This window comes from Urocampus carinirostris, chromosome 4 (genome assembly GCF_059441175.1).
Source record: "Urocampus carinirostris isolate Australia breed hairy pipefish chromosome 4, RoL_Ucar_1.0, whole genome shotgun sequence".
Taxonomy (NCBI): Eukaryota; Metazoa; Chordata; class Actinopteri; order Syngnathiformes; family Syngnathidae; genus Urocampus; species Urocampus carinirostris.
Genome location: NC_142352.1, coordinates 40,384,091 through 40,410,536, shown reverse-complemented (window position 1 = coordinate 40,410,536; position 26,446 = coordinate 40,384,091). Strand labels below are relative to the sequence as shown.

The 26,446-nt window shown below is 42.2% G+C and overlaps 2 protein-coding genes across 2 annotated transcripts; one reads left to right on the top strand and one right to left on the bottom strand.

Annotated features, from left to right (window-relative positions):
- Positions 1-4,093: 4,093 nt before the first annotated feature.
- On the bottom strand, positions 4,094-11,116 carry gfod2 (glucose-fructose oxidoreductase domain containing 2). Its single transcript, XM_088334553.1, has 3 exons — positions 11,027-11,116; positions 9,857-10,220; positions 4,094-7,884 (listed from the first exon to the last, which is right to left on the bottom strand). Exons 2-3 carry the CDS (start codon positions 10,107-10,109, stop codon positions 7,001-7,003), a joined length of 1,137 nt encoding a protein of 378 aa, XP_088190679.1. The 5' UTR covers positions 10,110-10,220; positions 11,027-11,116; the 3' UTR covers positions 4,094-7,000.
- An 8,236-nt stretch (positions 11,117-19,352) lies between these two features.
- Positions 19,353-22,444, top strand: thap11 (THAP domain containing 11). Its single transcript, XM_088334552.1, has one exon. It carries the CDS (start codon positions 19,693-19,695, stop codon positions 20,527-20,529), a length of 837 nt encoding a protein of 278 aa, XP_088190678.1. The 5' UTR covers positions 19,353-19,692; the 3' UTR covers positions 20,530-22,444.
- Positions 22,445-26,446: the final 4,002 nt, after the last annotated feature.

The window sequence follows — 26,446 nt, the reverse complement described above, 5'->3', positions numbered from 1 at the left end:
ATTCAACATTTTGAATTGAGCTAACAAATAAAACAAATTGAAAAAGAGACATTGAAAAAAATTGGCACCCCTTTGAGTTAATACTTAGTAAAAGCCTCTTCTTGCTGCGACCCCACCTAAAAGTCTGTGTTTCTATTATTTTCACATCTTGAAACAGAATTATTTGCCCATTCATTCTAAAGAAAACAGCTCAGATTTTATGGTGATCGTTTGTGAACAGCATTTTTCAGATCTTTCCTCAAACGATCTATAGGTTTGATGTCTGGACTTTAGATTGGGCATTCAATCGCCTTTATAATGTTAGTTTTAAACCATTCCATTCCACATTTTTTCTATGTTTAGGGCCGTTGCCCTGTTGGAAGGTGATCCTGTACCCCATTTTCATTTTTCTTGAAGACTCAAACAGACTCTCTGCCAGAATTACCCCTTTTTTGGCTCCATCTATCTTTGCATAAACTCTTACGATCTTCCCAGCCCCTGCTGAAGAAAAGCAACCCCAGAGAATGATGCTGCCATCCTTATGTTTGACAGTGGGGATGGTGTTTTCAGGGTGATGTGCAGTGTTACGCTTATGCCAAACGTAAGGTAACACTTTGCATTCAGACAAAAAGTTAAATTTAGGTCTCATCTGCACCTTGTTCCACATTCTACGATTTCTTGCTAACGGAAAATGGGCATTTTTATGGTATTCTTTCAGAAATGGCTTTCTTCTTGCCATTTTTCCATAAAGAGCAGATGTATGCAAAGTAGGACTAGTAGCTGTCTTATGCACAGATAGTCCCATCTCAGCTGTTTATGCCTGCAGGTCATCCAAGGTGATCATGGGTCTCTTGGTTGCTTCTCTGACTAGTTTTCTCATTGTTTGGGCTGCAGGTTAAGAGACGGCCAGGTCAGGGTAGGTTTGGAGTGGTTTCATGCCCTCTCCAGTTTAATATTATTTCTTACACAGTGCTCCGAGAGATTTGAAAATGTTGCGAAATCGTCTTGTATCACATTCCTGCTTTGAACTTTACCATAACTTTATCTCTGACCCACCTGGTGTGTTCTTTGGTAATGCTATATATATAAGAAAGGCTATCTGTTCTCCAATGTCTCCTTTCACAATCCTCTGAGCCCATCACAGAGCCGGTTCATTTAAATGGAGATGTAATAACACACTTGTGCACTGTCATTTAAGTTGACATTGGATCAATCAGAAATCAGCAGGGGAGGTCTGGAGTCAGTAGGCAGAAATGAGAGAAGAGTTGGCCAAAACTTTTTTTTTTAATTGTAAATATAAAATGTAGAAATAATTTCATAACACTTTACGATTGTGTCTCTCATGTTGTTGATATAGAAAATACTTTAATGCAAAGTTTGAAGTCTGAAATGCAGCAGTATGAAAAAGTTCTTTGGTGTGTAGGTTTTCGGTTCGCATATCCTCTAACTGCATGGGTCGTTGGAGCACCAATGAGGACGCAACTCAGTACAGCCTTCTCCAATGTTGACGGTCTGTGGGCTGTTCTCGAGTCGTGGCAAAATTGGCACCAGTCCATTCCTTGATGTTGTCGGCACAGTCCTTCTATGATCTTCCTCTTCACCTGCGCTCTTGGGCCTCACCTAGAGAAGTATCTTGGCCAGTCCTGATGATCTTGTGACATGACCATACCACTGAAGTTTTCATCTGCGCACAGTTTACAACATTCCAATGTGCCCTCTGATGGTGTTGCACACTGTTTTGTGTGTCACATGGGCAAAGTAGCTGATGCCTAGAAGTTTCCTGTAGCATCGCATTTCCTTGGCCTGGATTTTCTTTTCCAGCTATTCTGTGAGAGTCCATGTCTTGCAAGCGTAGAGGAAGATGGAAGTAACCAGCGCTTGTATAGGTCTGATCTTACTGCTATGTTCTTGTCCCTTCCAGATAGGTATGAGTATGGTTTGAGATAACCTGGCCATGATGGGCGACATGGTGGCTGTCGGGTTTTTTTCCCCGATTTAGTGATCTGTCAGGCTTAGACAGGTGTTGAGTAAGGCCAAACCGACTATTTGCCTGTTTAATCAGTGAACCCGTAAGTGAGTCAAAGGACTTTTCGGGATCCCTGGACCTTCAGTTCAAATTATTATCAACAAATCACTCTCCTCAGCTGTGGTTCCAGCGGCTTTTAAGTCCGCAGTCCTTAAACCTACACATAAAACAACCCAACCTTGACCTAGAAAACTTATGTAAGTACAGACCCTTTGTCAAACCTACCGTTTCTTTCTAAAGTACTTGAAAAAGTTGTGGCACAACAGCTGAATGATTTTATATCTGAGAATAATCTTTTGGAATCTATGCAATCAAGATTTAGGGCAAGTCACTATACTGAGACAGCCCTGGTTAAGGTAACCAATGATCTTCTACTTGCAATGGACTCCGGCGCCTCATCTCTGTTGCTGCTGCTGGACCTTAGTGCTGCCTTTGACACTGTGGACCATAATATTTTACTAGACCGCTTGGAAAAATGGATTGGTCTCTCTGGAACCATCCTTTTATGGTTCAGATCCTACCTCCCAGATAGGACGCATTATGTTAAATGTGGTGAAATGACATCTGAGCCCTTTAGTGTTACCTGTGGTGTTCCACAGGGTTCAGTACTTGGCCCCCTTATTTTCAGCATTTGCGTGCATTAGGTGATATTATTTGCAGGTATAATATCAGTTTCAATTGCTATGCAGATGACACTCAACTATATCTTCCGATGAAGAAATCTGCCCCACTAAACTGTGGAAATTTGGAGGCCTGCCTAACTGAGATAAAAAGATGGATGTCACTCAGCTTCTTGCGCCTTAACTCTCAAAAGACCGAATGCTAATTATCGGTCCATCTAATGCTGTGACTTGTTCTTAAAGACTGGTCTGAATATTGACAAATTTAATATCACCCAGAGTGACTCAGTCAAAAATGTAAATGTTACATTTGACCCAAATCTGTCCATCCAAACACACGTAAAGAATATTACTAGAACAGCATTTTTCTATCTTTGCAACATTGCTAAAATTTGCCCTATGCTGTCCCAGTCCAGAGATTATTAATCATGCATTTGTTACCTCCCGTCTCGATTACAGTAATGCACTACTCTCTGGTCTCCAATTCCAAAATCCATAGCCTGCAGTTGGTACAAAATTGTTGGAGTTATATACATATATTTATCCTACAGTTGACATTAATATGTTATAAGTGTTCTCAGCCCTTTTTGTATAGTTTTCAGCCGTAAGCTGTTCTTCATGGCCATGAGTTGTTTTTTTGTTTCTGTCTCTTTCACATTCTAGTGGGTGCACCCTGACCTGTGCATGCCATAACTCAAGTTGTTTTTCTCCAAGAACCTTAATATTAGAGGGGAGGGTTCGGGGACTTGTTCAGAGCGAGGAGGAGATTTGTAACAGCCTGGTCTCCGCCGCTCTCATGATAATGATTAATAAAATAACCAATTCTAAATGACCGATTCTCTATGTCTTCTTTTATTTCAGAGCGTTTTATTAAAAATGTTGGGGACTTAAACCTAACAAAAATGCTGCAGCGAGGCTTGTGACTAAGACAATAAAGTTTGATCACATTCCCCCGATTTTAGCTAATCTGGATTGGCTCAGTTAGCGCTTAAGATGTGATTTTATGGTTCTGTTGGTATTATACAAAATCATGCATGGACTTACTCCCTCATATCTTCCAGATTTAATTTCCCCTATGTTCCGATCCGGAGCCTTCGCTCTGAAAATGCTGGTCTACTTGTGATGCCAAGAGCCAAGAAGAGAACCGCAGGTTAGAAAGCGTTCTCCCTTCAGTCCCTGGTGTTGTGGAATGCTCTGCCCCCTGAGATTCGATCAGATGGTGTCATAATAGTCTGTAGTTTGCAATAATCTGTGCAGCCCTTTGAGACTCCTTGTGATTCAGGGCTATACAAATAAACATGACTTGACATTTTATGCCCGGGTTAGGGTCCAAGATCTCACCTCTAATTCAGTTGTAATGAATAACGTTCAGTACATGTGATAAACTATGACTTTGATTTCAAGAGTTTCAACTTACTGACTCATTACACCACTTGACAGGAACGAAAAAGAAGTGACGATATTTGAATGAGTGCAACTTCATTTATTAAAGTTCCGTCATTTAAGCAGTTCACTGACTCAAACACAGCACACTGTGCTAAGAGAGGCATGATATCGAATTAAAAAAAAAAAAAAACACCCCCCTCAAAACCTTAAACAAAACAAAGTAATAAATATTACAGCTTTTACAAACATTCACAGACTGACGTAAGGGAACAGAGTAAACAAGAAATTATTTTCCACACCAAGACTTAAATAAAAACAGTTCTTTTACAATTTTTAAATTAACGTTGCAGTTTGGCAGCTAGTAGCAAAAGCGCACCGTGTGTTAAATACTTTTACAGTATCAGTGCAAAAAAAAAAAAAAAAAGATACTATAAGATAACCAATGCCTGGAATGTCGGTCTTTCATATAGTTTCAAAAGACTGCACCATGCTATTAGCAGATTCAGTGTATTTCATGTAGTGTGATACATTGTTGGTAGGGTTAGGTCAAAATGTATTTTTGGAGCCTGAGGAGGTTGGAAAAGGGTGACATCAAACATAAAACATGTTAATATTATGCAAGAAAGATGCAAGTCCATTAATAGTTACATATTAGTTAGAATAGGTCTAATGGTTCAATTACATTGTGTTTTAAGGAATCAGTTGATACATTTTTCCACCCAACAAAAAACATTTTAAAAAGACAACAGACGTAAAAAACAGAGTTTCGCCCCAAATACGTGACTAAGAAAACTCAACAATGATTAGTAAAATGTGGCACCTTGGTGTATTTGATGAGGCTTGTTTCAAATGGTACAAGATCCAATTAAAGCATGAAAAATGATGACCTGCACATATTCTAAGCTACTTGGCTTCTTCTTTAGAGTAAACATCAGCGTAACAGTTATTTTAATGCAACCAAATATTTTTTTTAAACCACAGTTTATATACCTAGGAAATTTTCAAGCATGCAGTTTCCGTGGTAAAACATGAATCTCAACTACAGCTAAAACGATCGTGGCTTTGTGAAACAGACTGACAATTGCTTAGAGACAATCTCTCTCTGGTGGATTTGACTCACTTTGACTTAGGGTACAAATCAATCAGATACAGAACATATGGACATTAAAAAAAATCACACATATGAAATTAAAACTTTAGAGGTCTTTACACTTATGTTTTCTTAAGTAGGATTAAAATTAACGAATACATTCAAAACAGATTACATGTTTTGTACAAATTATTCTGCTTATAAATATCTGTCTCCAAAAAGCTAAGCCCTGTCAACAGACCATCAGTAGAGTTCTGCCAGTGTCACAAACAAATATTTGTCAACGCTTTCCAAAAAGGTGTCAATGGACATGGTGGTAAATTACTATTTTTTAAATAAACCATGTGAACAACAAATGGGGAAAAACTAATTATTTTCAGCCCAAGTATTTTAAGGGTGTACAGGTATATCTCTAAAAAACAATGAAAAAAAGCTTTTATTTTGAAACTAAATAGTGAAAAGCGAGACCCTCATATTTTTTCAAGCAAACAACAGGTCGGGAAAAAATTTGAAAGTAGTCAAGTTATGTAAACTGCAGCGCAAGTTGAAACAGAAACAACAAAAAAAAAAACAGGCTCTTGTACAGCGAACATTTTGTAGTAGAAAGTAGCCCTTTTACCACAGAGTTGAGATATTGGGCATTTACTGAAAACACTGGGATCAACCCAACATACAAGAACCTTTACAGGTGAACTTCATCTGACCTACAAAAAAACGTTATCGACTTTAATGTACGCGTGGAACTGTCCCCGTTTTTGTTCTCTGACAAATTTAGGTGAAGCTCATCCTATGGCTTCATGGTATATTCAAAATGACCCTTTTGGCAACATGTGTCTTCACAATTTGTCCAAAACTACACAATCTAAGTTATTTTTAAGGGAATTCTTTTCTCCCACTATTCTGATACTATGTATGTGGCTGTAGGAATCAAGCAAGAGTATCCTGTCCATTTATCCGACAGGGCTTTAAGAAAATAAAGTTGTGCAAAAGCCACTGAAGGTGTTCTCGAAATAGATTCAAAATTATTTCACCTGTAAAAGTTGTGGAGAAATTTGGATCCGTCCTGAATTTGTCTCCTGTAAGCCCAATATCATATGCCAGACTTACGAAAGTGAGTAGTGTTTGATATGAGAGGCCGCTTGAGAAGTAAATCGTAACACATAACATACTCGCACACATTTACAGCTAAACTCTCATACAGACATGCACAAACACTACTATATTTACTCATACACAGTACTCTCCTCGCTCATATATACCACTCTACTCTTATACACACACTACTATACGTTCTTACGCACATTATTATACTCTCTCACACTTAGTACTATACTCTCTAACACATTACTTTACTCTAAGAAAAGCCTACTACTATTCTGTCACACAGATACTACTGTACTCTCTCACACATACTACTAAAATAGAAACAACTCCAGTTTGAAGTCGAACTGTAAAACCTATATACAGAGATCAGTTTGAATTGACTTGGTTGCCAAAAGTAGCCACAAAAAATAACACTGAGAGGCAAGGTGATCATTAGAGTACGAGGAAAAAACCCTATAGTAATAACAATTTTAAGGGTGTGTGAGAAAGAAGACTAGTGTAAGAGAGAGTATAATAGTGTAAGAGTATAGTAGTGTGTGTGTAAGTCTATAGTTGTGTGTTCGGGAGTATAGCAGGGTGTGTATGAGAATATAGTAGTATGCGTGAAATAGTATTGTAGTGTGTGTATGAGGTATCTTAATATGTGTAAGAGAGATTAGTATGAGAGTGTATGATGGTGTTTGTGCATGGGTATGACCATGTCTGTATAAAGTTTTAGTTGTGAGTGTGAGAGTATTATTCATATGTAAAAGCAAGTATGATTTACTTCTTAAACAGCCTCTCATAGATTGATAATTAGTTCTTATTTCTCTGCAGAGCCTCGCACAGGTTGTGGTTTGAATCGGGCTCCTTACTCATTATCTCAACAGACTCCCACTCACCACTGCAGCTGGACCTCTTTATGGCCTCAACAACTGTTTGTACATACAAGCCGTCCTCAAAGGTAGGTGCCATGGCAACTGGCCCTTGCGCCCACAATCTGCGCTCCTTGTGAGCCTGGAAGGACTGTCTCAAGGCCTTGACCATAGCACCCAACCCTAGCAGGTGGGGCAAAGGCACATCTTTCGCATCCGGTCCACAATCGCCGAGCAACAGCTCCTCGCGTTTGCCTCCGTTGCGCTGACCGTAAAGTTCCGTCCCCCTGGCCACCAATCTCCCCATGGATCCCACCACCATCACCTCATGAAAAAAGGAACCGGGCATGTTGAAGTTCAGCGTCACAGTGCAGCACGCCCCTGCCGAGCACGGCCCCATCAACATTTGAAAGAAACAAAAGTCGTCGCTGGTGACTCGGCGGATGCCTCTGATGGTGTCGTTTTGCTGCACAAAAGTGCGCAGCAGGCCGTGAACGCGTTGAGCCCGCGTCCCGGTGAGGTAACTTAAAAGGTCGATGATGGCCGAGCCCACCGTGTGAAGGCCTCCACCTCCCATCAGGTCCTCGCAGGTCCAGCCGTACGACTGGTCCAGAAGGCTGGGACCGTACACGCGCACATCACATACCTGCACTTCACCCACGTATCCTTCGACCAGCAGCTGACGCATTGCCGCAAATGTGGGAAGGAAACGTAGTGTATTACCCATGAGACTTAGCAGCTGGGGGTAATACCTGGCTGCATTGACCATTTGAAAGGAATCCACAGCGGTCGCAGCTTTTTCACTGACGACATTCTTACCTATGCCTGCAAGCGGGAAAAAAAAGGAAAATTATTTGTCTGACACTAGTGCACTCCCGACGCAAACCACGTGCGACACCACTAGTGATCAGCATTTTGCTTTAGGAGTCAAGTGAGCGCAAGCATTTTTTGCAGAAAATGGTGCAATGTCAATGGTTTGACAATTTTGGCGCTTGGTTGCCAAATTCTATAAGCGTGCGGGGGACGGAGGAAAACAGAAGCTTGATGCATGCGCTCTAAATACAAAACAATGACTTTCTTTTCGTTCTTGAGGAACGATGACAAGCAAATGCTGCGTTAACCACCAATCACAACAGCACTGGTGCTGTCAAACATAGGGCTCACATTTAATGTGACACGGCCCTCTTTTGCATTTTTTTTCAGCGAATAGAGGAAATATGATCTGTTACAAATTCACTGATTCATGGAAGATAAACACTTCGTTTTTATTGATGAGCTCAAGCAATAACGTAACACCAATGAGGATTTCAAGAGCATGTCCTATAAGTTCTTGTCACTACTGGAATCCAGCCTTGGCGCTCATTCTTAAGGCGACAGTATATTCTATTGGAGTTAATTGTAAAAACATTCAAATCACATGTGCTTGTCTTCGTAATCGCTATGTGACTTTGTGATAGCCGATTTTTTGAATGCTCACATGATCGGAAAATATACTTTAAGCATAGCTAAAAACAGTGCAGCTCACAGCATCAGTTGTCCGGTAGGACGCGCCGTTGGCATTCTGCAGCCAAATACGTCTACACTAAATTCCGCACGTGGGTGGTGCCAGGAGTGCGCCAAGGTTTAGTAATGCGATAAAATACTGCAGAGAACAATTTACAGGGTGACAGTGAAGTTTTTCTATTAACCATGTATATAAAAAGGTGTGACTAATATTACGAGGCAAAATTCTAATTCAACATTGGGCTTAAAGATAATTACTTCGCAATTTAAAAAATCTACTAAATTATAAAATTGTAAGAAGGAATTTAAGACTTCTATTTGAAACTATTAGTTGGTGCTGATAATTAAAAGCTTATGCACAAGTGGCAAAATACTGTAAGGGGGATATAAGATCTAGATTTTTACAATACATACTAACTACTTATTTGTAGGTATACAGAGGCCATCATGTGGCAGTTTTTTTCCGCATAAAATAAGATATGTTAAAGGAGACAATATCAGCTAAATCATTCTCATGGAAATGTTGGTTTTTATTAATTACCAATTACTAGCAAATTGGTGTTTTTCTCTTATCACTTGTCTAATAATTTCAGCACATTCTTGCCCTACAACCTACGACAAGTTTAGTGAGACCGGCTGGGTTTGACAACCGTGGGAACATTTTAATGTGAATTTGTTTTTTTCAGAGATGCGCATGATAAGTAAATAGCCTTTATCCAGTGAAGCTCATTTGAAATATTTAATGCTAAATAAGTACATAGATTTTGAACATATGGAACATTATTGAGAGATGGAAAGAAAAAAAACGTCCAGACAGAACTTTCTATGAATATTTGGGGATTCTGGTCTTTGAATGAGATTACAAATGTTTTATTTTCATTTTGTTTACAATCGTAATCAATTTGTATGATTGATGATGTAAGCAAGATTCAAATTTTGGGGGTATCTCATCCTTTCAATTGGTCATATGAAATGATTTGCAGTAGCAAAATGTAAAACTTCCTATTACATAAAATGTGTTGTCGACACACAGGCTTCAGAGCTTTAGACTTCTATGGTGGGTGGGATACACTTCGCCAGGAAGTTGCCACTATTAAAGGAAGTTAAGGTCAACACTCAGGAATTCCATTTGCAACTGGATGGTGCTACTCAGTATTGAGGATGATGATTTTCTGGATGTTGATTTCTCATTCCGTTATGGGATTGCAACCAGTGCTAGCACTACTCCTCAACCCAGGCTGGAAATCTACTGTCCAAAAAGTTTATCGTATTGTGTGCGTTTCTGACCTCTTACCCAGTGCTTTGACAGCAATCTGTCGCGTCATTGAGGGTGGAATATAGACACAAACAAGGTCAACGTCTTGATGTAGCAGAACATCATCAGACCGACTTGTGTGAAATGGGATACTGAGCTCCTTTGCCAGGCTGCCTGCTTCCTCTTCGCTCCTCCCCCAGAGCGCATGGACCTCAAAGCCCTCAGCTTTCAGCATTGGGACCAGCACTCGGGCTGTGCTTCCTGTCCCGAACACGCCAACTCCCGGCAGCATGACGGCGCTGCCTGCTGAAGCCTTAAGGTGAAATCATGATGATGATGCTAAAGCATCCCGATTGAAAATTCACCGATCTGTCAGTATCCTTTCTGATATTGGGAGCTTCACCTTGAAAAAAAAAGAAGTGAAATCTTGAATTTGTTATAACCTCGAGGGACGATTAGTCACCAAATCAGACATCTACATTAAAATATATGGCACCTCATCAGGATATCATGCACCCCATGCATTTCATCGGATAAACAAGCAATATAAGCAAATACGTCGATTTATCTGCAGGCTGATATGAGTAAAAACATCTCACGGTAATAGCTCAGAGATTTTTATAAGCAGACTGACAGCATATATTCCTTACTATTCATTTACAAAACAATATAAGCTGTACATGGCTCTAAATGCTTAAAAACATTTGATAAATTAAATGTCGATTCTGTTGGCCCAAGGTTTTTTTCTAGGTCAGTTTGAGAATTCTACATTATGATGGGAGCACAGGGCAACAATATTATTCTTCTGGGAAGGCTTACTTGAAACTATCTATATAAACGGCTTCAATTTGGTTGCGCTCAGGGGAAAACCAGGTTGTATTTAAAATATATATATTAAGCTAGCTGTTTGTGCTGCTACTTGTGACACTATATACTCTTCAAGTGGACTGTCCAAGTCTAAAATATTAGTTATAAGTGAACATGGTAAAAAAAGAAGAATTATTAACAATTGGTAAGACAAGCGACATACACAGAAGAGACAGTAAACATTGAGATAAGGTTTGCTAGCATGTTGGCTGGCTAACAAAGTTAGCCGCGACAAACAACGCACGATAAAAGTTGAGACGGGAGTGCTAAGGCGGAATTTTCCCTCTGTTAGCATGTTAATGCATATAATGTATGGACTGGTACATAACATTTGATACCTACAGTATTTGTATCGCCGAGTTCCTCAACGACAGCGTCAAGTGATCAGCCGGGCGTTCCTCAGTTGCTAGTGGTAACTTCAGTATACTGACTGACTGTACAGTGTGCACGATGGGAGATTGTCCTTAACCAGAGATGTTAAAATAGGAGAAGATGCCTATGGGTAGGAAATTGCGAGCAGGACTACAAAACCCTAGCCTTTTCAGAAACGTTTACATTAAAATTGTAAATGACAAACAAGGTTAATTTATTTAATGACAGAAGAAAAAGTCATTTGTTTACGAACAGCGATATAACCCAGATTTCCTCACTTTGGTTCTGTCATTGTTAGCCACTGTTGGATCCCCGCACGTTATAAAAACCTATTCCAAAGTCACCCGCGCTAATAAATTGCTTTTAACGTAGACTATATTGTATCATTGATAAAATAAAGTTATTCACAATATATTTTTCAATGCTGTCGTCTGAGAATGTTAACTGAAATATCTACCTGGCAAGTGACCTGTCAACCTCCAGGGCTCCATGCCCTTACAAACTGTCGTATTTTCCCTTACAAAATCCCAAAAAATCTTCCACTTTATTTTTTTTCAAACGTGTTTATTTATGTAGTTTAACATGTTATATTGTACATGTGTTTCGTTATATCATACATATTGTTAATTAACATTTTGTTGTGAGATACTGAGTTGCTCGACATGAATGAAGTTTATTATAAAAAAAAGTTCAAAAATTAAGTAGCTTGGACCTTCACTGTAGAAGGGAAAAATACATGCAAATGTAATTAAGTAAAATAATACATTTTCTTATTCAAATTATTAATTCATTTTCTGCATTAAATTATTGTTGGTAATATACTGATTAAAAGGATAACCACAAACCTGTCTTTTTTCAATTTCTCCTTTTATACTTCCTTTTTTTCTTAACTTCTTTGTACAACATAATAATTCGTAATATAATGCATCAAAGCAAGTGAGCCGTATGAGAGTCGGCTCTCTTTAATGATTTGAGCCGAAAAAGCCGGTTCTCTAAAAAGAGACGGACTTCCTTTCACTACACAAACTACCACATGAAATCTGAGGTGGCAGACGCATGTGCACAGTAGCATCAAACCGCTCGCTTCGTTTGCAACGGAAAAAAAAACCGATACCGAGATAGAGGCTACCGCGTTTGACCTGATTTGCCGTTTCGTGATAGTCGGTTTATACCGGATGGTACGCATAATTGACAAATTTGCGTTTTTCCATACAGATTTTCTTGTACGTTGTACACATCTTAAAATGTATGATAAACTTACTCTGTACAGCAAAAACGTACAGGTTGACAGGTATGCAAGTTGGCAGACAGATTTAATGCATGTCACCCCGAGGTGGTTAGGTGGTTAGCACGCAGCCCCACACTGCGGGGTTCAAGTCCACATTCCAAAAACATGCATGTCAGGTTAAATTCCTGCTTTTAAGTCATCTTATATGTAATACACCAAATGAATGGTTGTATGTCTCTGGGTGCCCTGTGCAGGACTAGTCCAAGCCTTCATGTGGCCCTAGGCAAAATTAGATTTTGGGCCCCCTATTACTTCTTGATTTCCATACGTACTCATTCCATGTTCTACTCCAGGGGTGGGCAACTATTTGTAGTCGGGTGCCACATGTGACATGTACTTCTTTTTAAATAGATTAGTTTCATCAAATTGGTTTTGAAACGAGCACAATTTGAGCAAAATAGTACATTAGATCCTTGTTTTAAACACTTCGTTAGTTATTTAGTTTTGAAGTATTACTGTAGGTTTTTATTTTTCAGTATTTCTGAAGTCGTATTTTTTTAAGTTCTGTGTTTTTTTTTTGTAGTGTTTACTGTAGCTTTTTTTCGTACTATTTTTTGAGTATTTCGGAAGTACTTTTTATGTAGTATTTCTTTAGTAGTTTTTAGTACTTTGTACTGTAGTACTTTGGCTGTATTTCAAAAGTACATTTTTGTTGTATATCTGTAATATTTCATAGCATTTTTGTATTATTACAGATTGTATTATCTCTGTTGTATTTTGTACTATTTCCATATAAGAATGATTTTTTGTATATCTGTAGTATTTTTGTAGTATTTATTTAAGTACAGTGTTACTGTAGTTTTATTTTTGTACTATTAATGTGACATTTCCATAGGATAATTTTTGTAGTATTGCTTTGGGTGTAATTTGTAGTATTTCTGTTGAAAACCTTCTGTTGTAGTATTTTTGTAGTAATATTTCTCTAGTAGTTTTTTTTATATTAAAGTATCGTGGATTGGTGTTTTTTAATTTTTCAGTGGAAGTATAATTGATATATTTCCAAAGAAATATTTTGGTAGTATTTTTAAAGATTTTTTTTGTCGTATTTCCATAGTAGTATTTTTGTCATTTTTTCTTTCGTGTTTTTATACTGTACTTGTCTTTTGTAGTCTTTTTGGAGCAAATAATTCTGTAATAGTATTTTGTAATATAGTATTACTGTAGTAGTATTTTTGTAGTAATTCTATGCTATTTTTTATTTTCAGAATGAAAGCAGAATAATATATGAGGTCCTGGTTTTTAAGGACTATATTTAATATTTAGTTTGGTAGTTATTGTGTATTTTTGTTGTATTTCTGTAGAAGTATTTTTGAGTGAACACCCAAAGTGACAATAGGGACAATGTTGGAACCAAAAAAGTTAACCACTCAGGGCCCCAAGAAGCCGTTTAGCTCGCTTATGCTTTGCGGCTGGCTGGCAACCAGTTCTGGATGTCCCCTGCCCGCTGTCTGAACTCAGCTGGAATGGGCGTTTTTCTCTCTAGCATTATGTTGCCAGGGTTAAGGCCCCCGGCCCACACAAAACTGGTCCGCGACCCACTTTTGGGTCCCAACCCTCCAGTTGAAAAACCCTGTATCAATTGCCCACTAAATGTTGCTGTATCGTGTAGAAAAACACAAACTACTGAGACTCAAAGTGACCAAACTGCACCATTTTTCTACTCGGTTTTTTTTTTTGCACAGCCTTTTGTGAGGTTTTTGGAAACCAGTAGCATTAAGATGACAGACAGTTATGTCAGGTCCCTTTTGGTGGGAATCATGTGTAAAATGAAAATATATTTCTCAACCTACAAATATTTTAGAAAATGCACATTTATTTGATAGTTCATGTAACTTTGCCCATTTTTTAAAACAATGTTTTTTGTATTGAATATTTTTTTATTAAATCATTAAGAAGCTCAAAATAATACAGTACACACTGTCGCATTAAAGCCCCAGTGTGTAAGATTTGACCACTAAATGGCACTGTATTGTCTAATGCGAAACCAAGGCCAAGAGCACAGCGTAGCAGTGAGATGCCAGACTAACATGGCGGGAATTCCACTACGTAAAACATGGGTGTCAAACAGGCGGCCCGCGGGCCGGATCAGGCGCAAAGAAAAACGAGCTGCAGGTTGAAATACGTCCACTTGATGTTGACAAAGCCAGGTGCCTCTCACAAACGCTGTACCTGTTTGCTCTCTCTCTATCTCTCTCCCTCCCTCTCTCTCTCTCTCTCTCTCTTTTCTTACGCTCTATCTCTCTCTTTAACTCTATCTGTCTCTCTTATTCTCTTTCTTTCTCTGTCTTTTTACCTTCTTTTGCTCTCTCTTCCTTTTTTCCTTTTCTCTATCATTTCTCTCTTTCTCTCTTGCTTTCCCATTCTCTCTTTCTCCCCCTCTCTCTTTGTCTCAGGTCAAGTCAAGTCATTTTTATTTGTATAGCCCTTAATCACAAAGAGTCTCAAAGGGCTGCACAGGTTATTACACAGACTATTTTTCAGACTATCATTACATCATCCCCTGATCTGGAACCAACATGAGCGCAAGGCAAAACTCAACAACCTCAACATGAGGAAAATCAAGAAACCTTGAGAAGGGACCGCACATGTAGCATCCCCCTTCCAGGACCTAAGACTTATAACATTGGTAAAATGGCGGCGCCCTCTGTTGGCTGCGGCTGCATCGGCTCGCTACAACGGGTCAGGTGTATCGACATTTCGTTCTGTGTACATTGTTACAAAGAATGACAATACAAAGGAAATTATTATTATTATTATTATTATTACCAGACGGCAAAGGATGTTGCAATCACAAATAATACAGAGATATTGTCCACGAAAAGTATAGGTTATTCATATGCTATAGAGTAGAAGTGTGTTTTAAGCTTAGATTTAAACATTTCCACTGAGGTTGCAGATCGGATCTCAGGGGGAGAGCATTCCATAGTCTCCTTCTCTTTTCTCTCATTCTCTCTTTCTTTTACTCTTTGGGTTTCTTTCCCTCTATTTCGTTCCCCTCTCTCACTATTTCTATTTTATCCCTTTTGTTTCTCACATTCTCTCTTTTTTCTCTGTATCTCTTCCTCCCATTATTTATCTCACCCACTCTCTTTTTCTCTCCCTGTCTTTCTCTTATTTCTTTCTCTCTCTTTTTCTTTTTCTCTGATCTACAAGTCCGGCCACCGATAGAATGTTTGTTGTATCGAGTGCCCCCAGGGTAAAATGAGTTTGACACCCGTGATGTAAAGTAAATATAATTTTCTCAACCTTTTGATATTTTTTTATAAAAATAAACATTGGTATGGTAGTTCATGTGTTAGTGGGGGTTTTTAAGGGTTATTGATCTATCTTCGTTATTCATTATCCATTATCCGTTATCGGTCAGTTCTTAATACGCTACAAAGCCTAGGAGCCGGGACACTTACTCTCAGCCAAAAGGCCAAGCTAAGGTCCTAGCCCTAAAGCCTTGCTGCGATCAGGTACGCAGTTCATAAACCACACTTACTTACTTACTTATTGCTCCAGCGAAGGTCGGGGGGTCCCGTCCCTGTGCGTTGAGCCGACCAGATGAACCAGGTTTTTCCAATGCTGGCGGTCTTGTGCCAGCTGTTCTGCATCCTCTACGGCAACTCCGTGTTGTTGGAGGTCGCCCGCAACGACGTCGAGCCATCGAGTGCGGGGTTTCCCTCGTGGTCGTCTCCAGCCTGCGGCCTTTGGGTCAAACTGGAGAATGGCTCGTGTCGGATGGTCTGGTGGTAGACGAAGGACATGGCCAAACCAGCGGGTGCGGCGTTGTGCGACCAAGGAAGATGCTTGGGGCTGGCACGTGCGGGCTCTGAGCTCTTTATTGGAGACTCGCTGGGGCCACCTGATGTTCTCGATGGTTCTGAGAGCCCTGCTATCAAAACCATCGATTCTTGTGGCCAGGGTGTCGTTCAGGGGCCATGTTTCTGAGCCATAAAGCAGGATAGGGAGTACGGCGAGGTTGTAAATGCGGAGCTTCGTCTTGCGTGCGATGGTCTGGTGCCGCCAGAGTGGTTTCCAGAGAGACTGCAGAGCAGATGCTGCCAGGGCTCTTCTGCGGAGAATCTCTGGTTTTAGGTCCCCATTGTCTGTCACCATGGACCCCAGATATACAAAGCTCTTGACAGGCTCTACGATGTCGCTACCAATTTGGATGGGAGGTGGATCTGGTCCATCACCGACATACATGAACTTGGTTTTCGTCCAACTCACTTGCAGGCCAAGCCGCGCTGCCTCTTCGCTGTAAATGCCCAGAGCGTCTCTCAGCTGGCTGTAGGAAGTGCTGAGAATGATGGTGTCGTCAGCATACTCCAGGTCAGTCAGGTGGTAGTTGCCGAAAGACACTCCGGGGATGCGCTCACTAACCCTGAACATCAGATGGTCGATGATGCAATTAAAAAGGTCGGGAGCAGCCACACAGCCTTGGCGAACGCCGCTGGAGATAGCAAACCAGTCGGAGTCAATGCCGTTGATACGGACACAGCTCTCTGTGTTGCTGTAGAGCAGCTTGAACAGGGCTATGATCTTGGGTGGTGCTCTGAGAGCTTGGAGGATGTTCCACAGTGAAGAGTGGCAGACGGTGTCAAAGGCGGCCTTCAGATCAATGAATCCGATATATAGATGGCGATCTTTACGGAATTCACGGGTCTTTTCTATCAGCAAACGGACGGCAGAGATGTGGTCCGTTGTGGAGCGGTTGGGCATAAAGCCAGCCTGCTGGGGACGGCGGCAGCTTCTGATTGCTGGAAGGGCACGGCTGAGCAAGATCCTGGTAAAGACCTTGCCCGGGATGGAGAGTAAGGTTATGCCTCTGTGGTTTCCACAGACAAGCCTGTCGCCCTTGCATTTCCAGAAGGGCAAGATGACTCCTCTGGTCCAGTCGGTGGGCAGCTGCTCCGATTCCCACACCTGGTTGAATAGGCGGGTTAGCCACTCCACCATGCCATCACCGCCGGCCTTGAGCATCTCGCCGGTAATGGCACAGATGCCGGGGGCTTTCTTGGTGTTCAGCTTCTTCAGAGCAGCTCTCACTTCCTCGGGTGTTACGGGGTCTGTGCAGCAGGTGTCGTTAGGAGGTGCTGTGCTCGCAGCCCGTAGGAGGGTGGGATCAGCCGGGATGGTGCTGTGCTGCAAGAGGAGGCTAAAGTGCTCCTTCCAGCGCTCGAGGCAGTTGGCTTCTGTCATGATGAGGTTGCCGTCTGAGTCCTTTACCAGGGCTGTCTTTATGTGTGGGCCGCTACGGGCTTGGCGTAGTAGACTGAATACGCGGCTCATGTTGTTGTTGTTGGCCGCGGACTCAAGCTGTTGGGCTTCTGCCTGCCAAAACCTCTCCCTATCTTCAGCAATGGCCACATTGCGCAGGCGATTCAGTCTCCGATACTCTGTGAGGTCGCCTCGGAGTCGGGCCTCACGCCGCTGGTCTATGATGTTTAGTGTCCTCTCTGATATCCAGGGCTTTCTCGGGGAGGATCGCGGGCGTCCGAGGACATTGTGAGCAGACTGGAGGACACTTTCCTTGAAGGCCGCCCAGTCTGTCAGCTTGTCAGGAGCCAGGGTATCAAGAGAGCGGCGGATGGAGCAACTGAAGTCTCTGGCGATGTTGGGGTCGCTGAGTCGGGAGGAGTCGGGGCGAGGCAGAGTCTTGTGCTGGTTGGCTCGGAGCTTTAGCTTGAGCTGGGCCACCAGCAGACGATGGTCTGTGTTGCCAAGCTGTGCTCCTCTGAACACCCGGCAGTTGGTTACAAACGACTTCCAGCGTCGTGATATCAGGATGTGGTCCAATCCCTTCCTGGTTCTGCCATCTGGGCTGTACCACGTCCAGTGATGGATGCATTTCCGGGGAAACCAGGTGTCAGCAACACAAAGGTTGTTTTGGTGGCAGAGGAGGAGGAGGCGGTTGCCATTGTCGTTTGTTGTGCTGTCAACGAAGGTGGTGCCGACAGGTGAGCCGGGGGACCGATCAATGCTGGATAGAGTGGCGTTGGCATCAGTGAGGATGATGGTGACGTCGTGTGGTGGGGCTTGGTTGACAGCCTGGTGGAGTTGGTCAAAGAACGCGTCCTTCGCATCCTCATCAGCGACATCGGTGGGGGCGTAGGCGACGATCACTGTCATCTTGCCGTGATGGTGGAGGAATCGAGCAGACAGTAGTCTGTCACTTATTGGTGTCCAGCTGATGAGGGACCTCCGGAGGGCTTTTGGAATGGCAAGAGCCACACCGTAAAGGCCGGTCCGACTCTCGGGGCCACTCCAGATGTAGCAATGGTTGCCAGCTGTTGTTTCACCATTGCCTTGCCATCGTACTTCACAGAGCCCTGCCATGGTGATGTTATAGCGACAGAGCTCTCGGGACAGCAGGGTGGCAGCTCCGGGGCGAAGGAGTGTCTGGACATTCCAGGTGGCGACACGGGTCTTATGACGAAGATCGATCCGTACTCGTTGGTCGGGGGCAGGCTGGGGTCCGTTACCGTGTTGGTCAGTCCGGCTTCTTTCTCTGGTCAGTTTCGTAACAAAGTGTGTTTCTCCTGGGTGAGTTGTTAGCCCTCCGCAGGATAGTCGGTTGGTGGGGCTGCCACCTCACAGCGTACCGACACGCTGGGGTCTTTGTTTGTCTGGAACCTACCCCGGAGACCGGCCCGCCATGGGTGACCCTACCAGGAGCAAGCTCCCGACGGTATCGCTCTCCAGGGTCACTGGAACACGCAAGCCCCCTCGCCGCATCAAGGCCAGACCCATCCGAGGGGGACATAAACCACAACGCACCGTTAGTTTCTGGCCGTGAAGCAGATAGTGCCTGGAATTCAAATTAATGTTTTTTAATCGAATGAAAGTTTTTGTACAACTAGGAGGCACTAAATATTACACACTTGCCTTTAAAGTTGAAGTTCATCTCAAAGCCGACCTCTTTGTAAGCGCAAATAACAATTGTATGTAATGGCACGATGTGACCAGCAGTGGCAGTAGTTCTGTTGGTCATCGGTAGCCGTGTGGCGCAGAGCATTCTGGGAGTTTGCGTCCTTAATGGCGGGCTGTAGTGTTGACGTTCTTTTGAAAAGGAATAACTAAAATTGTTATTTTATGATATTACTTCAACCTCGGGTAAATGACATGCGTATGCTTTATTTTCTCGTAGCTCGGTTATAATCGCGAGACTTTAAAGGCCGGGAGAGCAGAGAAGTCGCCACGTTCGTCGGATAATAAACAGGAAGTTGTTAGCGTTGTGGGACGTGTAGTTCCGGCTCCAGGCCGCTCAAGAAGATAGCGCACACAATAAAGAAAAGTGCATTAAAAGCGTCGAAATTGGACGTGCAGATCGACTTTGAGGGCTACGAGCTTCGGCGTTAACATGCCCGGATTCACTTGCTGTGTACCCGGCTGTTATAGCAATTCGCATCGCGACCGGGACTTGCGCTTCTACACATTTCCAAAGGACACCACGCTCCGTGAGCTGTGGCTGAGGAACATCTCACGGGCCGGCGTCAGCGGCTGTTTCAGCACCTTCCAGCCCACCACGGGACACCGGGTTTGCAGCGTCCACTTCGTGGGCGGCAGGAAAACATACAGCATCCGAGTGCCGTCGCTTTTCCCGCTGAGAGGCGTCAACGAGCGCAGGAGTCGCCGGGGCAGAGGTAAGAAGCTGGCCACCGCGGCTGCTGCTGCCGCTGCTGCTGCCGCCCCTGCCGGAGCCACAACCGGGGTCGTCATCAACACCGTGCTGGGCAACACTGCCGAGGGCGGCGACGCAAACACGGGTGGCGAGGCCAACGAGGACAGCATCACGGTGGTGCAGATCGGCCAAAACGGAGAGTACCTGGGCACAGCACGACTGCCCGTGGCAACAGTGGCGCCCGTAAGCGCTTCCACCGAACTCCCCGCCGGTGCCGCCCCTGATGGGCACTCTTCGGCGGAGCCGCAGCAGACGGTCGTGCAGTACCTCAGCGTCACCAGCAGCCCCTTGGACCACTCGTACTCACTGACCACTGGCACCACGTCCACCGAGCTGCTGCGCAAACTCAACGAGCAGCGGGACATCATCGCCCTCATGGAGGTGAAAATGAAGGAGATGAAGGCGACCATTCGCCAGCTCCGGGTGATGGAGGCCAAGCTGCAGGAGGAAGTGCGGGAGAGGGACCGGCTACTGGGTGGCCAACCGGTGCCTCTAAACGCCAACAAGAAAATCTAGCTAGAGACGAACTTGATGGGGACTGAGTCTTTGTACTAAATGTATTTTCAATATCTACAATGCTGATTTTCATAGACCTGGTTGTGGATAAACATGTCCTGTTGTAGTTGTGTATTAACTAGTAGTGTCATATGGAAAACCGTTCGAGCGTTTCATTCAACAGTCGATTAAAGGTATTCCCAAACAGTTTTTTTTTCCAACTAGGATTTGAACATGTGTTGCTCCCCACAATTATGTATATATGATGCAAAGTAGTCCACATGCCTTTGAACTAAAAACAACGTCTCAAAGTTGACCTATCTGGCTTGTTTGCCATGGAGCTGGTGACATTGAAGGAACTTTCAAAACGGCAAAACCCATTAAAACAACAAGTGAGGCCAGCTTTGAAACAGACTGCTATTTCACAATTGACTACAAAACTTATTGGAATCACCTTAACTCAGTCATATATTTATGAAATCATCAATGCATAACTGAAAACCAATTATGAATGTATAAATTGTAGTTTCACATAGCATATTTTTTTAATTGAAAGACAATTCCCCATTAACACATTTAAGAGTAAACTTAAATAGTCTGTAGTTTGCAAAAATCTGTGGTCTGTTGCAGCCCTTTGAGACTCCTTGTGATAAAGGGCTATACAAAATAAACATGAATTGACTGCGGTTGTAGTGAAAAGCAATTGCATACTGCTCATGTCTGCTGGGACATAACTGATTGTGGCTTTTCGTTAGTGTTTTTCAACCCGTGTATTGAATTTATATAAGTTGTCTGGCTCGCTCTCCGTTAGCGGGGTTGCCGAGGACTTTCCCGTTTGCTCTGTTTGGCACTCCTTGGCTGACCAACTTGTGTTGTTTGGCCGGCTAGCCTAGCATTAGTGTTGATTTTGCTATGTCCCTTCGTGTTTTATGGCCTTTGCTCATTTTCGTTGTTGGTTCCTGGCTAGCCTGGCTGCTCATCATGTGTTTCTTTGATCGTCAAGCCTTGCATTGCCGCTGGTTTTGCAGTGTTTCTTGGTTTGTTTATTCCTGGTTAGGTTTGCGTTTGTCACCATAGCCATTGCCCCTTTTTGTTGTTGGTTCCAGGTTAGCCTGGCTGCATATTTTTTTGGTCGGGCAGCCTCTTGTTTTTCTGCCGATGCGCCGGGTTGCCTATTGTTGATCGGTCTTGGTTCGTCCCCTGTTGGTTGCTCTCTGTGTGTTGTTTTCACCAGCTTGCCCCTTTTTGGCTGCTTGCCCTTTGTTGCAGCATTATTGCATCCACCTGTGACACAATGCCTAAGCATTCTCCACAAAAACTACCAAAACTTTGCTAAAAAATACTCTTGACATGTTTAACCAATAAACACTGGCTTGCTAGGGTGCTAGTGCTACCCGATGACGTCACAGCTCAAAGACGAGACATGTCCAATTATTTTCAGAAAATAATTGGAATATACCAAATAAACATATCAATTTTATGCAAAAACATGTACTATTTCTTTACGCATGTTTAAGAATTGGGATTGCCTTTAAATGTCAATATGCTAGTACGCTCTTTGTCCTCGCAGATCAGACAATTCAGTTAGCTAGTTGAATGGCTGTATGCGTTTTTCCTAACTGCTCTCTGTTAACTTGTGCAAAATTTTGCCTCACTTATCATGTTGATATCCAAGCATGCCAAAGTGGGTAGCCAAAAACAAACCATCGCATACTAGTGAAAAACTACTAATAACTTTTGGTGCTTCGGTTTCAGGAGGCTACTACTAGTGCATACATAACACATACACCACCTACCTGTCAGTTGGGTCTAGTGTTTTACTAGTTTAACACATTAGGTGCATACTATTTGTCCATAAGCGACATGTATAGTTCAAGAAATGCTTTGGCGAATTGTGTTTTTAGTGCACGGACAATCGAATAAATGCTTAAACATCCCTTCATAGTCTCAGTCATTATCTTTAACTGCTTTACAGTTAATGTCTGCGTAGCGCTGCAAGTTTGACCAACTTTCATATTAGTGAAAGCGGTGAAGGGATATTTGGAGTTCATGAGGGAATCAAAATCTTGATGTATCCAGCAAACATGTACGGAAATATTGCCGGTTAACCGCTTTAAGGGATGAACTTTTTGACCTCACTAGTCAAACTATAAATGGGAACTTGAGACAGTAAATATAAACCTTTTTTTTAATAGGGTTGAAATAAAATTTGCATAAAATAGTATAAAAGATCAAACATTAATCAATTTGAAATTGCTGTGCCTGATCAATAAATACAGTATTTTTCAGCGTTTTCTATAATTTTTAACACAATAGCTGATGTTAAAACCTTCACTCAAGTATAAGGTTGAACTCTTTGATGACAATAATCCGACCCATTTTTGCCCTAAAAGTGATTAAACCGTCACATCAGCCCCCTTTCACCTTTTTCACTTTCGTTCTGTTCGTTATATGAATTAAGTTGTTAACATTGTAAAGCGTTTTGTGTGCAAGTGATGTAAATACTGTAATGTCATTGTTCACGCTTACATGTTACTCATCTCAAAATACTTGGTATTTCAGCATCAAAAGTGCATGATAAGACAATTTTATATTCCAACATTTTTTATTTTTGGACTGACAGTTTTGTCATTAAAATACATTTGGAAGCACTGCTGAAGTTTGACATTTTTCAGCAAATTAAAAGAATTATATGTTAACTGAAGATATTCCCAATTAAACATTCATAGTCTTGTTGGTTTTATGAATAAGTTCCTCTACTTTATTTAGAACCGAATTTAAAAAAAAATCCTCCTTTTGAGGACAAATAGGCGTTTGTGACATTTTATCGTTTGAAATCAGAGAAAAATGTATAAAGTGGTAGCAAGAGTGCAGGTTTGGTTATGCGCATTTTTAAAAACGATCACATACTATTGTTGGTGACAAAACAATGATTGTTTAAAATTGGCGAAGACACATCCTCCCCGGGGCAGCACGGCGGCGCAGTGGTTAGCGCTTGTGCGGCACAGTTCATGTCATGGGAACCTGTCGTGGGTTCAAATCCAGCTCCAGACTTCCTGTGCGGAGTTTGTATGTTCTCCCCGTGCTTGCGTGGGTTTCCTCCGGGCACTCCGGTTTCCTCCCACGTTCCACAAACATGCATTTCAGGTGGATTGGCCGGTCCAAATTGTCCCTAGGTGTGAATGAGCGAATGAGTTGTCTGTCCCTGGGTGCCCTGCGATTGGCTGGCAACCAGTTCAGGGTGTCCCCTGCCCACTGCCCGGAGATGGCTGGGATGGGCTCCAGCCCCCCCGCGACCCTAATGAGGATAAGCGGTACGGCTAATGAGATGAGATGAGACATCTTCCCCGTTTTTGCCAAAATGATGACTTTGAGTGGCAGTAAACCAAACTCTTGGTACAATTTGGGGGCTGGTGAACAAATCTTAAAAAGCTTCAGATTTATTTTCATGTCCAGTTTAAGTGTAGTGCAAAAGCAAACAAGGGTTGCAGCATAAACTTCCCTAACACGATGTCGGATCATTCCTCCAAAAAGTTTTTCATTTTAAAAACAGACGAAATAAAGTATACAGCAATCTTTAATAACTTTATTTCACAATGAACTGGCATCAAAACAAAATTTCACAAGTTTATTTGGTAAAATAACGTACCCTGCTTCCATAATGGAAACATTTGTTAGTCCACATGGTATTTCAGTTTAAAAAAAAAAAATAATAGTATGAGTCCAGAATGTCATTGTGCATGAATTGTTTAATATAACACTGAGTTGCATTTCACTGTCTGAAAAGTGCTTTAAAAATGAACATAAGATTTCATTCTTATGCTCTGAAATTATATGGTTCACTTACATTGTATACTATACAAACTAAAACTTGTCTCCCAATGAGTGGTGAATGGACTTATTACAACTCTGAAGCACACAGTTGACGCCAAACTACTTTTGTATTCCCATCTGCTTGATAAAAGATAAATTAAAAAAACGATTAATACGAATAAACATTTATTTCTGTTACTAAACCCGCTCTGACTCGCTTATCCTCACTGCGGTCACAGGGGGGTGCTGGAGCCCATCTCAGCTGACTTCAGAGAATGGGCAGGGAATACCCTGAACCAGGGATCGGGAAGCTTTGAGTACATCTGGCGGTTATTTTCTGCACCATTCTAATCATCGTACGTGCACAGCCAAATTTGCACAAGCGAAGCCGGGACACTACTATGTTAACATATGATTTGGTCCGGTACTTGCCCAAGACATACCACAGGAAATGGTGCCTCGATGACCCTAGTGGTTAAGGGATTCATCTAATCCACCGACCGACCGACCACGCTAAGTATAGGACATGTTTCAACTGCAGTCTACTGTCTAGGTGTCACACAAACAACTCTGTTTTGGCTTTATGCCACTAAGGAATCATTTGAAGCTCATTAAACAACGTGTTCACTTTTGAGACACTTCATAATGAAAGCCCACATTTCAAACTGTAAACACCCCAAAACGCCAGCAAACCACCCAAAGCAATTTGATTGGGTAAGCGGTAGCAATAGATAGAGCTATAAACACAGTGCACTCCCTTCTCCCATTCACCCAGCGCCTCCTGCGGCAAAAGTAAATACTGTACATCTCATTTACAGTATTTTGTGACATTTTTACAAGAGAACTTTGCTTGCACCTTGTTTTGAACCCGTTGTTTGACAAAAATGATGGTCAAAATGATCCTCCACGCAAGTAACTGTGGGAGAGAGACGAATTTGAAGTGGTATATTGATATTGATATGGGACACAGGCTCTGGCATTATCATTTCCTAATTTGATGATCTCATCGAAGGTCACACAGTGAAATGAAATGCGCAAAAAAATTAGATTTTGGCGGTTTTGTTTGATTTTGTCGTAAAATATATGGTGTGACTCTCGCTCTCAAAAAAATTATATGTATATATATATATATATATATATATATATATATATATATATATATATATACACAATTATGAACCACTGACACCATCACTCACACCTCGGGACAATTTGGATGCGCCATGTTTATGGAATGTGGGAGGAAATCAGAGTGCCTGGAGGAAACCCACATATGCACGGGGAGGACATACAAACTCTGCAAAGGGAGGCTAGTAGCTGGAATTGAATCTGGATCCTCCAAAATGTGGGCCAGACGTGCTAACCACTTAGCTTCTGCAGCTCTTATCCATCCATTTCCTGCACCGCTTATCCTCAGTAGGGTCGCGGTGGTGCTGGAGCCCATCCCAGCTATCTTCGGGCAGTGGGCAAGGGACACCTTGAACTGGTTGCCATCCAGTCGCAGGGCACACAAGGACAATTCGCTCGCTCATTCACACCTAGGGACAATTTGGACCGGCCAATTAACCTGACATGCATGTTTTTGGAATGTGGAAGGAAACTGGAGTGCCGGAGGACCCCATGCTAGCACGGGGAGAACATGCAAACTCCGCACAGTAAGGTTGGTACCTGCATTTGAACCCATGACCTCAGAACTGTGCCACAGACGTGCTAACCACTCAACCGCCATGCATGTGTTATTTAACTATTTAATCCAGATCAGTCAGTCCTAGACAACTACAGTATTTTCATTTTCAAAGGTTGCCATTTTTGCAATAGAAACCTTTACTTGCTGGTGCAAAATCCCAGCAAAATCCTGTATGTTCATACCCAAAAGTCAATATACTGTTCGTGTATTGGCGCTGTTAACAGTGCTAGCAATGCCTTGTGGAACGACAGAATAACTACTGTACAGGAGTGTGGCATTCACAGCAACAAACAATGTAGGAATTTCTGAAATCTCACAAATAAAAACGCCCTCTGGAAGTTTTGAACTCAGTTGAAATGTGGGAATGGCTGAACGGGACCCTGATCATGTGACTAGAATACACATTTTTGTGTTGTAAATCCCAGCATTTTAGGAAAA